The sequence below is a fragment of the Notechis scutatus genome, chromosome 1 (genome assembly GCF_049901735.1).
Source record: "Notechis scutatus isolate UNSWTSFEM ecotype Mainland chromosome 1, rNotScu1.2, whole genome shotgun sequence".
Classification (NCBI taxonomy): Eukaryota; Metazoa; Chordata; class Lepidosauria; order Squamata; family Elapidae; genus Notechis; species Notechis scutatus.
This window is the reverse complement of record NC_142009.1, coordinates 273,855,859-273,869,493: the sequence shown is the minus strand read 5'-3', so window position 1 is coordinate 273,869,493 and position 13,635 is coordinate 273,855,859. Positions and strand designations below refer to the sequence as shown.

Below are 13,635 nucleotides of genomic sequence, written 5' to 3'. Positions count from 1 at the left end.
ATAAGCATAATCAGTCTTAAATAAGAGAAGCTAACTTTTCTGCAGAGTTCAATATAAAATTCACTAGTTTGAATTAAATCCTGAAAAAGAATTGGAAGTCAGTGTAATACCTCCATAAGGTTAAATGTTTATTCTATTGCAAGATATAGCCAATGTCTCAGGCAGCATTTTCTGAACTAAGCAATTAATTACCAAAATCATTAACTAAATTTATTAAATAATCTATATCATATTTTTAAGAGTAAAACAGACCCAATAACTGATAAAAGGATTCAATTTCATATTTTTGAGTATGTGAATTCATTTATGATTCTAATTACAAATGAACTGCAGAACGACTAGCTTATCTCTGAATGTATCTTTCAGCACAATTCCATTTTATAATTCTGAAAGTCTTACCTTAAAGTTTTTCTGAGACTCGGGTGTTGGGCTGTCCAGATCTATTAGCTTCTTCAACTCTTCTTCAATATTTGATTTAGATGCTCTCTTTGGTGAGGCTCGAAGATCTCTGGCTGATGCACGCAACCTAGGATGTGCCATTTCATTACCATCACTCTGATGTCGTCTTAAAAGAAAAGAAATGCATCTTTACAAAACAAACAAAAATGGCTTCTATCATGTCTGTTTTTTAGAGAAAGTTTAAATGGAAGTTTAGTTTTAATAACTATTAATAATTTAGCATTAATGAACAAGGATACACATTGCAACAAATATGTTTATGATAATAACAGCAACCCTAGCCACATCGCCACCAGAAGGCTTTCACAATACATTCAACACTTAAGGACACTGAAATGTATCATGGCTCCAAGACCTCCTGTGGTTCTCTAAGTCCCCTTTCTGTGGCTGTGGGGAATCCCTGTACACAGAACTGTGAAGAACAATGGATAGTTTCTTGCCATTCTAAGGTGGGAAGCATTTAAATAGTTCTTAAAAGGCATATCACAGAAAAGAGAGGGGAAGCGCTCTCCTCAAATTTCCCTCAAACATGTCCTTATCTGTATATGGCCCCTTTCACACTGCAGTCTTTTGTCTTTCCAATGCTAGAGTGAAAATGTATGATAAGCACACGTACAAAAGACCACTTTGTCAGAAAATTTTCTTGCTACCTATTTTATATCGCTCACCACGTTCATGTCTGGCCCTAGTTTAAGCAATTATTCCAACCACATGCTTCCTGGAAATCATGACTTAGATACCATCTGTATTATTGTGGCCACCTAGAACTAAGGATTGTGCAAAATTGCTCTCTGTGCCTATTCTTCCATGTATGGAAGAAGCGGTCTGCACACTGAATTGCACATGTTTTGGAAGTTCTGGTTTGTGCACTGAATGAAATGTGCAGATAAAACAAGACTGTTTGATCCAAACAGAAGTGATTTTTGAAGGGTGGGGGGAGCCAAAAGCACCAGCAGCTGAGAGGAAGCAGAGAAAGGAAGATGCCGGAAAGAAAATGCAGGAGACAGGTAGTGTAATGGAATGTGTGGATGACCTTGGGGAATGAGGGAAAGAAATACTACCTAGGAAACAATCAGACAAGAGAGGCTGGAGCTTCCAGTGGCTTAGTGGCCAGAGAAAGATATTTAAGAAGGACTCTCCCTAATGTATCAAGCAATGAAAAGTGACAGCGGGAAGTTTGTAGTTTCAGGCTTGCAAGATTCTGTTAATATCGGCTTATAATAAAGTCTAATTAGTTCATCTAGTTGTGTGTCCTGTTTGAGTTACCTGGGAGGGTTGAAAAGTAGGTCAGTGGGATATGCTTGGCTGCAATACAGGTAGTAACGGGGGTGGGTGCTTGAGTGGAGGAGAGAAAATGCCAGGAAAATTGTAGAGAAATTTATATTGTGAAGAGCACCAGCCTTACTCTATTTATCCGCGGATTTTGTTTCCTCCAAAAATCAGAAGCTGTTAAACTAGATGAACCTCAGTTTTGCCAAACAGCGATCTGAAACATTCTGGCAGAACCACCAGAACGCAGTGATTTTTCCCCTTGTTTCAAAGACAAAGGATTTTCATGCACACTTCTACCTAGATCAAATTTATTTCTTTCATCTTACTATATTTTTTAATAATGATCTATGATTAACTTTTTATCTGTGTGATTAAATGTATGTAAGTTCTTCAGTAACAAATTGGCTCTAAACACAATTGTATTATCGTGACATAAGATATCTGTATAAAAACTAAAAGGGTAAGTGGGAAAATCTTACTGTAACAGATATAACTCATTTGAATACTTTAAAGTTACTTGTCAGACATCAACGCTTTGATCTTCTTTGCTTGTCTTACTCTTTGTATTTAATCAAGGGTTATTAGCATTAAGTAGGGTAGCTCTACTTCATGTTAACAAAAGGGCTTTACATATCAATTCGCTATTTCCGACATGGGCCAGATTCTTTCCCTGTAGTTCCAATTGTGTTGTGGTTTGGAGGAAAAAGCAATTGCATCTCCCCCCCCCTTTTATTAATTTATACACAACCTAGAACAAATTAGGTGATTTCTACATCTGTTTCAAGGCCTCTGAATAGAAAGAATGAATGGTGGCAACATACCTTTCCTTCCTGGCAATCCAAATCAGGATTTGTAGAGCCCAACTAACAATGTTTTCAAATGCTTCTAATTTCACTTAGTTTAGAAAAAAGAAATCCTGTGGAAAAGTATTTGTCTCAAGATAATCTGAGATCTTACCTTTTAAAGCTTTTGCAACATGATTTTAAAATTGGAGGGAGTAGGTGGGGGAGAAGAATAATATACATTGACTGGGGTGTTTTAGTATTTTGAGAGAATTAAAAAAAAACAAAAACCATAAGGAAATGAGTGACTAAAAAGAAGGAACATTTTCTAAGTACATTGAATTAATTAAATGGTTTTAATTCAATGATTTGAGTTGTACTTCAAGGAAAAGCAGACAATAAATCTCTTGGGAGGTTTTCTTCTAAAAGCCCTTCAATTGGCTTAAATTGCCACTCCTTTTAACCCTCTTAAAAGTTTTCCATGAGAAAAATACAAAGAGGCCTTTTCACCCATTAAACACCCATTAAAATAGAACCAAAATGCTCTTACTTTCTTGAATCCATAAACCCCACAGAGTTTATTGTCCCTTCAGGTTTTTTCCATCCAATCAGGTACTTGCTAGTAGCACCCTGACGTGGGTAGAAAGTTCTAGGACCAGAAGAGGAGGAAGAAGAGGAGAAAGAAGGTGCTAACTGTGGGGAAGTGGCAGAATGAAGCTCTTCTTTAGGTGAACTTCTGGCACTGGTGAAAACAATGGAGCTGGCAGAATGTCGGGAGCCCATGGTACTGGGAAAGAAGCATAAGAAAGACAAAACTGACTTAACTGTATAACTTTACATTGCACGCAGTTCATTTCAAAATTGCCCTCTGTAACACAGAATACAATTGTTATATGATTTCCTTTCATGATCTTAGAATAAAGGATCCAACCTATTTAAACAGAAGAATAAAATGTGGCCTTCACTACCACAAATACACCAACTCCTAATCTAGAGCCAATCTTAATGAGAGAAGCAAATTATGATCGTCTAGCAAGCACTAGGTGGAAAAAAACTTATGTGCAAGATTGACAAAATATGAAATAATTTTTACACGCACACACAAATATAGGAAAGGGTCCCCGTCCCCCCCGAATGGCAATTCTAATTATATGTAAACAGACAACAGTGTCGTTGGTTGGCAAAAGAATGATACAGATAGTTCTTCATCACATTTACAATTGAGAAAGAAAAAAATAACTGTACAACCAGTCCTTTGATTTATGACCTTCACGGGTTTGTAAAGCAAAGGAAAGTTGAAAGATCACAAGTATAGTTGCGGTTTCACTTAGCAACCGCTTCATTTAACAACTAAGTTACTGGTCTCAATTGTGATCACTGTATGAGGATATAATTTAAGAAGGATGTTAATTTCACGAGAAGAAGTCCTAATCTTGCCATAGAACTTTCTACTTGGTTTTCTATTTTGTTGTTGTTGTGCAACTTGCAAAATTAAACCGTTTTCCAAAGTACGTTTTGAAGGAAGATGAAAAAATTACAAGAAGGGAAAAGAATCGCTCACTTTCACTTATGGTAGATGCTTTATAAAAAGACATATTTCATCCTTTCTTTGGATAAAAGACAATATTTTAAGAGAAACACTAATTATTTTATTGGCAGTGATATAACAGATGAGACATTTTTCTTTGGAATAGATAACTTCTAGGAAAGCAGTCGGGTCCAATTGTTGAATTACTGAAGCTTCTTCCAAAATCTATAAAAATTCTTCATTTCTTTTTATAATACAATAGGGTTCTAACAAAGCAAGGATCAATGCTAAGAGATTTTCTATGCCCATTTTATCATATTGTTTAGCTCTACATACTGAATTTAACAGACAAGAAACTCCTAACATGTCAAAAAATTATAATAAGATTTTTTAAAAAAACTATTAATGTTTAGTCAATTGTATTAATCCTTCATAAATTCCAGGACTCAACTAATTGTATAAATATGCCATAATGTTTAAGAATTCATCTTCTGCTTCCCTACAGCATTGTTTGAGTCAATAAAAGACATAATATCACCTAACATACACGTTTCAGATATCTTCTAAAGATAAATATCAGTGGATGACTTAGCATTGCTGCATTACTCATAATAAATTACTTATTTTCATGTCATGAATTTTGAAACTATCAAATCTAGTATTTTGTTTCCACAATGGATAAACTGTGGTCCATGGAGACCTCACAAACAGAACATAATGCATTAGAACCTTGTTATGAAGTTGCATACTTTTACATTCTATATCTTGATTATATTATTGAGTTTTTAATGTAACTCTTATGGGGTCTTTTCAATTAGGCAATTAAAACCAATTATTTGATAAACAAATAAATAAATTCATTTTGGCTTCCAGCTCCAACATAGTACAACTCTAGATAAATTGGCAATGTTATAGTCCAGCAGGGAATTAGAACTTTCAGGCTGACCCAGTTGAGACAATTTTGACAGCTGACATGCCTATTACTTACTTAATATCTTATTTAAATGTAATGGTGGGATGGAATAAGGTTTGGAAATGTTGTGCAGCTAGTACATTTTATAATGTAAAATCATCATTCATTGCAGTGATCAGCACATGCACTCTTTTAAAATACTGATTTTAACATAAAATGAATGACAAACTGCATTAGCAAAGTTCTCCAAATATTAGGAAAAGTTACAAAGTCAGAAATTGTAACTTTGTCACAAGAATTTGAGAAGCAAAGTCCAGCTAAATGTAGCAAACAAAGTATTTGCAACGTCATCACAGTTTCACAGGTACGAAGTTTTAAAGGAGCTAGCCATAAACCAAATTTGACATTGAGACTACTTGCAGTTTAGTATACAATGAACATTACTAGTTCTTTCCACTTTGTAAAAGTGATCCAAAAACCCCCAAAGGGCTCATTTCTTTTACCAAGACCAACGGGATCAGGATGCCTTTTATTCTAAAGTGTTCTGGAAAAGCTTTAATCTGAAATTAATTAATTTTATTTTTAAATCAGCAACACAATTGATTGAGAATAGTTTAGACTCGGGAGAGTCTTTATTCATGACATTATGTGCTGTCAGCTAGTGTGCACATTAACTATTACTAAAGTCTTCTACAATCTCAAGTTCTGTATGTGAATTCCTGTATGTTCAGCCATTCTGTTCAATCATTTTCTATAGGAGTTCCTAGATAGCCTATCAATATTTCACAAGTAATCTGAAAAATAAATTGTGATTGCCTGTTGTTTAGTATACCAATTATTAACAGTATTATTAAATAGTAATTATGTAGCATCTAATTGGTCTCAGAAAACTAAGCACTTCCCCTTAGGTCGAAGGCCACCAAAACTGCCAGAAATGTAGCCTAGATTGGAAGATTAAAAATACTTCCATATTAATACCAAAATCCATCCATAAAATTTACACTCCAATGGAAGATATATTACTATACAACGTTACCACATAAATATATTTAGTATGTGCATGTATTAATATTATTATATAGATTTATTATAGCCAGCCATTCCAAAAGCAGAATATATAAATTTCATCTAATGATGTAGACACTTCTCTTTTAAGAACTATGATAGATGGAGTGATTTTCCATCCACTAAAAGAAAGGGCAAACATACCAGCATTTTCAAACTCTCTGCACAGTATCTCTTCTTCAAATTGCTCAAGCTGCTAAGAAATGTGTACAGTTATTTTCTAAAAGCTGCTAGAAATATCTAGAAAGAGCCTTCAGATACATAATTTAAAAAAAGATTACCTTGAATGGGAACCAGCATCACTCAGGCTAAAAGCACTGTTTTCTCTTGTTAAAGGATTGGAGCCTGGTTGACTTTTGGTATGGATGTCCAAGCTCAATGAAGATTCTGTTTTTCTGTCCATCACGTGGCTGTCTTTCTCTAAAGTCCGATCTGCAATGGAGACCATTTCACTGGAACTGTGCCAAAGTGATGTCACTTTTTCTTTTATAAGTCCTGATCGGGGAGATGTTGCCGAGTTGCCCAGAGAGGTTGAACTACTATGGCTGGGACCGTATGAAGTGGTATCGATGCCACTATCAGCAGAAGTGCCTTGAAGGTAGTTGTAACTATTCAGCTCTGATTCAGTCCTATCTCCACTGTCATACCATTTCTCATCACTGTGAACACTGGAAGCGTTGCTAGACAGCGTATTACTGCTTGAGTGGCTGGAGTAGTGGCTGTCAGACTATACATAGACACACACAAGATTCTGAATTAAATTCGACATTTTGGAATGAAATAATATAAAATGGGATGAACAGCTCATTACTGAAATGATATAGTAAGGGAAAATATACACAATGGTCTACAAACATAAAATGAGAAAAGTTCCTTTCTGCATACCACTAGAGAAGTATCAACCTATAACATCCCTTAAAAGACTATTACGAAAGATCTCTAAGGTGCTTAATTTAAATTTATCACCATGCAAAGTCCTCAACTTACAACAGTTCATTCAGTGACCATTTGAAGTTATAACGACACTGAAAAAAGTGACGTATGACTGTTTTTGACACATACGACCATTGTGGCATCCCCATGGCCATGTGATCAAAATTCAGGCACTTGGCAACTAGCCATACTTGTGACAATTGCAGTGTCCTGGGGTCATATGATCACCTTCTGCAACCTTCTTACAAGGAAAATCAATGGGAAGCCAGATTTACTTAACAATGGGATTACCAATTTAACAACAACAGTGATTCATCTAATAACTGTAATGAGAAAGATCCTAAAATGGGGCAAAAAAAATCACTTAATAATTGTCTTACTTAGCAACAGAAATTTTGGGCTCAATTTTGGTCGTAAATTGAGGACTACCTGTAATCTCAAATTAAGGGATGGTATCATTTCTTATATGAAACCTATAAATCAAGAAGCTTCTCTGAATTCTTAAAAATCTGCACAGATTTCAAACTGTTTCCCCACAGCTTAAGGAGTTGTGATATTATAACTCTAAGCAGCCTTCTTGCCATGGTGTTTGCTGAATTATGATCGCTAAGTGGAGTAGTTACATGATGTTTCACTTAACAATTGTTTTGCATAGCAAAGGCATTACCAGTCCCAATTAGGGTCCTTCAGCAAGGATTAGTTATATTAATAGAGAACTAAAGATTGATATAAGAGTTATTTCCCTGTAAAAATGTTGATAGATCCTAAAAAAAATATTTTTTTCTGAAAAGATGATTTGTAGATCATAGTGCACATCATGTTACTGTTTGAAGCAAAACTCTGCCTGAGTTGGCAGGGAAATATTTTCATTAATGCATCTTAGACTCAAATGTGTAATAATGAGATTATTACAAATTGGTTGCATATTTGTATTCTGACAAGCAACCATAATTTGAGGAAAGTACAAATTTTTAAGAGACACTTTTATCTTTCAATAACTTTAATTAAGACAACTTGAATAAAAACGGAGCTTACATGACCCTGCTTATTTGGAGATAGGTGAACAACTGGATCCTGCCTCATCAACCTTCCTGTTGGACTTTCTCTGAAGGATGGCAGCATTTTGGACATTGCAGGCAGATGGCATGTTGCTTCTGTAATATAGCATACAGTAATAGTGTTTTCATTCAGGAGACTTACAAAATCTATTGCCTGGCATTTTTTTAAAAAAAATGGGAAACTGTTGCCAGTCTATAAGAACCAGAAGTAGAACACAACATCTGTTTTCTATCATTGCTGACTTAAAGCTGAACAATAAAATCTTTGCTATTACCAGGCTGTATCTGTTTGGTGTTTTTCAACTCGTGGATCATTTGTCCCTAGCAGAAGCTTGTTTTAATGGAAGGGATTTTCAACAATTATTTTTTGCAAGCTTTTTACTTTCCACTCTATGCATTTTAATAGAAGGGGGCAGAATAAGAAATGAAAAGGGGAGAGGAAAGTTGCTCCAAATGGATTCTTGTCTGAATCTACTATTCCATAAAATAAGCTTCTGTTAACAAGATTGTCAGATGAATATAACTCACAATTATAAGGAAACAGTTATTTAGGTTTGTGTAAAATGGTACTTGTCTTAAAACAACAACAAAACAAAACCAAACCAAAACCCTCTTCTAAGAGAGGCTGCTAGGTAATATTGTACAAGTTCTTTTTTTTCACCAAATTGCTTACCTTCTTTACTTTTTAATTAAAACTATTTGAATGTTGTTGTACTTTTTATAAAAGAACTTTATGGTAGTTAATGTTGAAAACTACAACATATATGAACTGCAAAATTATTCTGAAAAAAATCACACATTTTACCATCACCACAATAAAAAATGAAAAAGCAGATGTGATTGAAATAGTTTCTCCAAATGGAAACTATATATATAAAATCACTGGGTTGTTTTTTTTTTACTAAACAGATCTGGGAGAAAGATGAGGAATCACTAGATGGATTTAATATGAATACAGGAAAGTATACATTTTGAAACTTAATATTGCATTTTATTTTCAAAATTCTTCCCAGCCCCTAAGTGATAACTAAATATTTCACTATGCACTTAATCCTCCTCATGAACATAGTAGCTATCTATAAGCATAAACATAATTAGAGCAGTTTCGGTTTCTTTCATTATGTCATTTTCTATCACTCAGCTTGTCCAGGACAATGGATTACTTTCAAGATTGTTGTCAGACAGGACAGGACAGGACAAATGTTTCCCTTTACCTGAGAAAACTATACTGTAATCTCTTTTTTGGTTTTCAATGTAATATTATATAAAATGTTTGCTTTTCAAGGTAAAATAGTATCAGAATGTTTCTTTTCCCATCATTTGGTCTTCCAAGTACTTGGAGAAACTGAGCTTGACCTGTGCCAATTTCTACTCTGCAAATCTATTTCCAAACTTCTTTGGTGTTTTTTATTCAAGTATCCAACATGGCAATAGCACTCAGACTTGTATACCACTTCATAGGGCTTTACAGTCCTCTCTAAAAGGTTTACAGAGTCAGCATGTTGCCCCCAACAATGAAGACTAAGTGATGATACAACTTTTCTAGAAGTATTGTTCTACTTCCATTATACAGCCTACCAAAGAGCCATGCTCTTAGCTTGGCTTAGTTGGCTTTTTTGCTAAAATCTGTCACAATGCACTACCGATGTAATAGAAGGATATTAAATTGCTATCATTTCAAAAATCTTAGTGGTATCTAATGTAATAAATTCAAGCACAGCATCTATAGAACCAGGCCTGGATGCTGAAAACTCCATACAAAGACTCAACAATAAATATCAGTTGAATGCTGTGGATTTGCATGGCTGAGAACATTTTTTTCAGTTAAAATCTTAACTAATGACATACTCATTAGTGGGAGAAAATATCTTGACTAAATATAGATTTCACTGCATTTTTATGTTTCGACATTATCATCAGCATATCAAAAACATTTATCTGAATAACCCTTTCTGTCAGAAAGGAGCACAATGAAAATTAAAATAAGTTGATGAACCAGATGCTATATTTGGGACAAAGTGCACAGCTAAAACAAGTAAACCCAAGTATGTCTATAGTACAACTTTCTGTGAAAGCACTCCAGGGACTGGGCTATTATAATGTATCTATTCCCTACAGACATTTTATTTCGAATAAATAAGTGCCATCCAATGTTGCATACATGTTACGATAATTCATTCTGATTAATAAAAACAAAAAAGATAAATGTTTATTGCATAGGAATGGGTTGCCAATGTCACCTTGGGGCACAAGAAATAGAATATATGCAAGAAACAAATACTCACCCATCTGATCAACCATACTATCCTCGCTTCTCTGCCAACTTGGGGTGGATTTGCCACTGCCACTGGTATCTGTGTTCTGCCTATCAATGGAGGCAGGAGATCTTCTACTCATTCCAAATCTGTGTAAAAGGAATATCAATTATTCCATTCTGCACATGAGAAATATCATTCAAAGATGTTTTGTAAGTATTAGATTACGATTAGTTCAACCATTCCAAAATGGTTACAGTCAATTGTATCATTGATTTGACAAAATCATATACCACCCTAAGGTTCATAGCTCAGCAACAGTTACTAGCCATTAGATAGAGAACGAAAGTTAGTTAACAGAGAAGTAGACTAAAGACAAAGCTGACAGTAAAGAATTTGTTGGTCAGATGATAGGGATTAAACAAGATGTCATCAATGGCGTACCTTGGTTACCTGAACAGACTTAGGAAAATAAAAATGTGACTAGACTCAGCAATGATCATGAGAGTCACAGGCCCTTCATACCATTCAGTAACAACCATTATTCCAGATAAAAGTATCTTGGATCTGGAGGCAACATGCAACTATTGTGACTAGTAGTTATTCAATCTTATCCTCAATTTGTCTCTCCATAAAAACATACTGTAAATTCCTAAATTGAAATTGTTATGCAATGAAGAGGGTTTTTTGTGGGGGAGGTAGTGTCTCTGTTATCTTATTTCTTATTTTATTATTACCTAGCTTTAGACTCTAATATTGTGAGAGGGAAAACACTTCTTCTTCCACACAATGCTATCTTGTCCTTGTTGCACTAACCATTTCTCGTAACCAGAAAGCTCCAGGATTATAACCTTTTTTATGAAGAAATTATTTCAGATTCTTAATTATTTTTGTTGGCCTTTTAAAGGATAACAAGTTTTTAAAGACACTGAATACAATATTCAAGTACAAGGATACCATATACTTGTACAATAAAATTTTGATGCTGGCAGGTTGTGAGAAACCTATTGCTTCTTTATTTAACTGCATAACTCAAGAACATTATGACTTTTTTTTACCAGTCACAAAAGTTGTACTATATGCTCGCTTTCCTATTTTTGTTAAGAGGTTACCATTCATAATTAATAAAACATTTTGTTACCCACTATACTTCTAATCTGCCCAGTAACACAATATGGGAACAACTGCTTTTGATTTAAACTGGCTTCTTATATTCAGTTACAGTCTTTGAGATTAATCAAGAGTATGACAGATGCCAAGAATGAAGATATGTAACACTGCCAGTTACATCTGCAATATCTGAAGAGGGAGATGACAAGAAGATGAATGATTAAGTTATAGCAAAATAAATAGACAAGTTGGGATTTGGGCAATTAAACGCAGATATGATTGTCCTGAACGTATCTTTTTTTGTGTCAGTGTGAACACATTCAGCACAAGCAGACAAACATTCTTAAGCAAAGTTTTAATGTGGGATGTTTTATTTAACTTTTCAGCCAAGAACTGATATTATAGTTTTTCAAGATGCTACCTCAGATGCAACAATATAAGAAACTATTAAATCAAGACACCAGAATACTAGGCTTTAATTTTACCTATTTTTTATGTTTGAGGAAGCCATGACCTTAGGAGCACTTGCTATAGGACCAAGTATCCTTATTTTTTTTCCTTTTCAGATTCTCTAGCAAAAACAACCAAAGCGCAAATTAAAAGAATAAGACCTAAGCATAAAGCAATAAACACATATGAGGCCTACCCTTCAGGCATAGATTTTTGCCTGTATGTCCCTCCACCAGAGCCAGTTTCACTTGAGGATGATAAATTGCTTGGAGAATTACGACACTGCTGTGATCTTGCTAAGGCAATGGAGGACACCGTGACATAGACATCAGAACCAGGAGATAATCTGTTCAATACAAACAATTCCAAATTCTGCATTATTAAAAGATCATCAAAAAGATAACATTTTATGCAAACTGCCACATCAGCAGCATCAATTCATCACAACAACAAAAAGTAAAACCAGCTGTAGAATAGTATCCACTTTCTTTTATAAATCGACTCCCTATGAAGCAGGCTACAGGGACACAGGGGAAAAATGCTTCCAAGGGTTGTAGAAATAAACTTGCTGAAATGCAAGAATATGAAAACAGAGCCCGTTTTAACCAGGTTTCGAATAAACAAAGGATTTATAACAGTTTTTTAAAATGTGTTTTAATTGAGCTATTTCATAAAAGGACATTGGCATTTTAAAGTGTACTTTATTATAAAGCTAAAAATGTCTTACTAGTTACTAGATTATTTATTCATTTTATATCTGATCTTTACATTTTTATAAACAACTCAAGGCAGTGAACATACCTAATATTCCTTCCTCCTCTTATCCCCACAACAACCACCTTGTGAGAAGAATTGGGCTGATGATAACTATCCCAAAGTCACCCAGACAGATTTATGCTTAAGGCACGATTAAAATTTATAGGCTCTTGGTTTCTATCCTTGTGCCTTAGCCATTGTATCCATTCATATTTGGCAAACTAATATAATGTTAAAACATTTGTTAAAAATGCATGCAATACAGCATGATCAATAGACTTCATACTCTGAGCATTCCTGAACTATCACCCCCTAAAAAGAACCCCACTTCTATTTTTGATTTGCACATTTTTTTTTTATAAAAGTGATAAAAGCAAAGCAAAATAAAGCAAGCAAAGAAATAAACAACAACAACAACAAAAACCTTGAAAAATTTGCCAACACTGAAGAAGTCTGACAAGCAAGCAAAATCTATGGCTACATCTATAATATAAACCATCTTTCTCCACATTCAGTAAATATCCAGAAAAAAATGCAGCACACAGTTACATTCCTAATTTTGTACGGTTGAAAATCTGTGAATATTTTAACTCAAACCAGGAAAGCGGATGTACATTTTGGAGAGTTCCATGAAAGAGGCAGCAGAGTAATACATTACCCAAATGTCAATTTCCCTTCACCACAAGGGCAGAGTTTCTGGTCTTTGGGTACATTATATTATTTCACAAGCTAGGAAAATAATGCCTACAACTGTCCAACACAGAAAGCAACGTGCCAGATGTTGAAGCTGATTTTAGAAAAGGCCCTGGAATATGAGATCTTATTTCTGATGCTCCCCTAAGTAATTGAAAAAGCCAAAGAATATCAGATATGTGGTTCATTGATTATAGGAAGGCCTTTGGTTGTGTTGATCATATCAAGTTTCAGAATGTGCTTAGAAAAATGAGAATCCCAAAACATCTCACTGTCCTCATGCAAAACTTATATACAAGTCAGAAAGTCAAAATTTGGATAGAACATGGTGAAACAATCTTCTGATCAGCAAAAAAAAAGT

General features: G+C 34.6%; 1 protein-coding gene across 4 annotated transcripts in view; it reads right to left on the bottom strand.

Annotated features, from left to right (window-relative positions):
• SIPA1L1 (signal induced proliferation associated 1 like 1) overlaps positions 1 to 13,635 on the bottom strand; it is a 165,287-nt gene that overhangs the window by 13,404 nt on the left and 138,248 nt on the right. For 2 of the 4 annotated variants that reach the window (XM_026671102.2, XM_087951614.1), the window contains 6 exons: positions 12,022 to 12,171; positions 10,296 to 10,414; positions 7,988 to 8,106; positions 6,301 to 6,746; positions 3,064 to 3,300; positions 400 to 565 (listed from right to left, as the gene is read on the bottom strand). In XM_026671102.2, the coding sequence (XP_026526887.1) occupies positions 400 to 565; positions 3,064 to 3,300; positions 6,301 to 6,746; positions 7,988 to 8,106; positions 10,296 to 10,414; positions 12,022 to 12,171 (1,237 nt within the window). The remainder of the gene's footprint in view (positions 1 to 399; positions 566 to 3,063; positions 3,301 to 6,300; positions 6,747 to 7,987; positions 8,107 to 10,295; positions 10,415 to 12,021; positions 12,172 to 13,635) is intronic. The other 2 variants (XM_087951615.1, XM_087951616.1) reach the window with 2 other exon arrangements.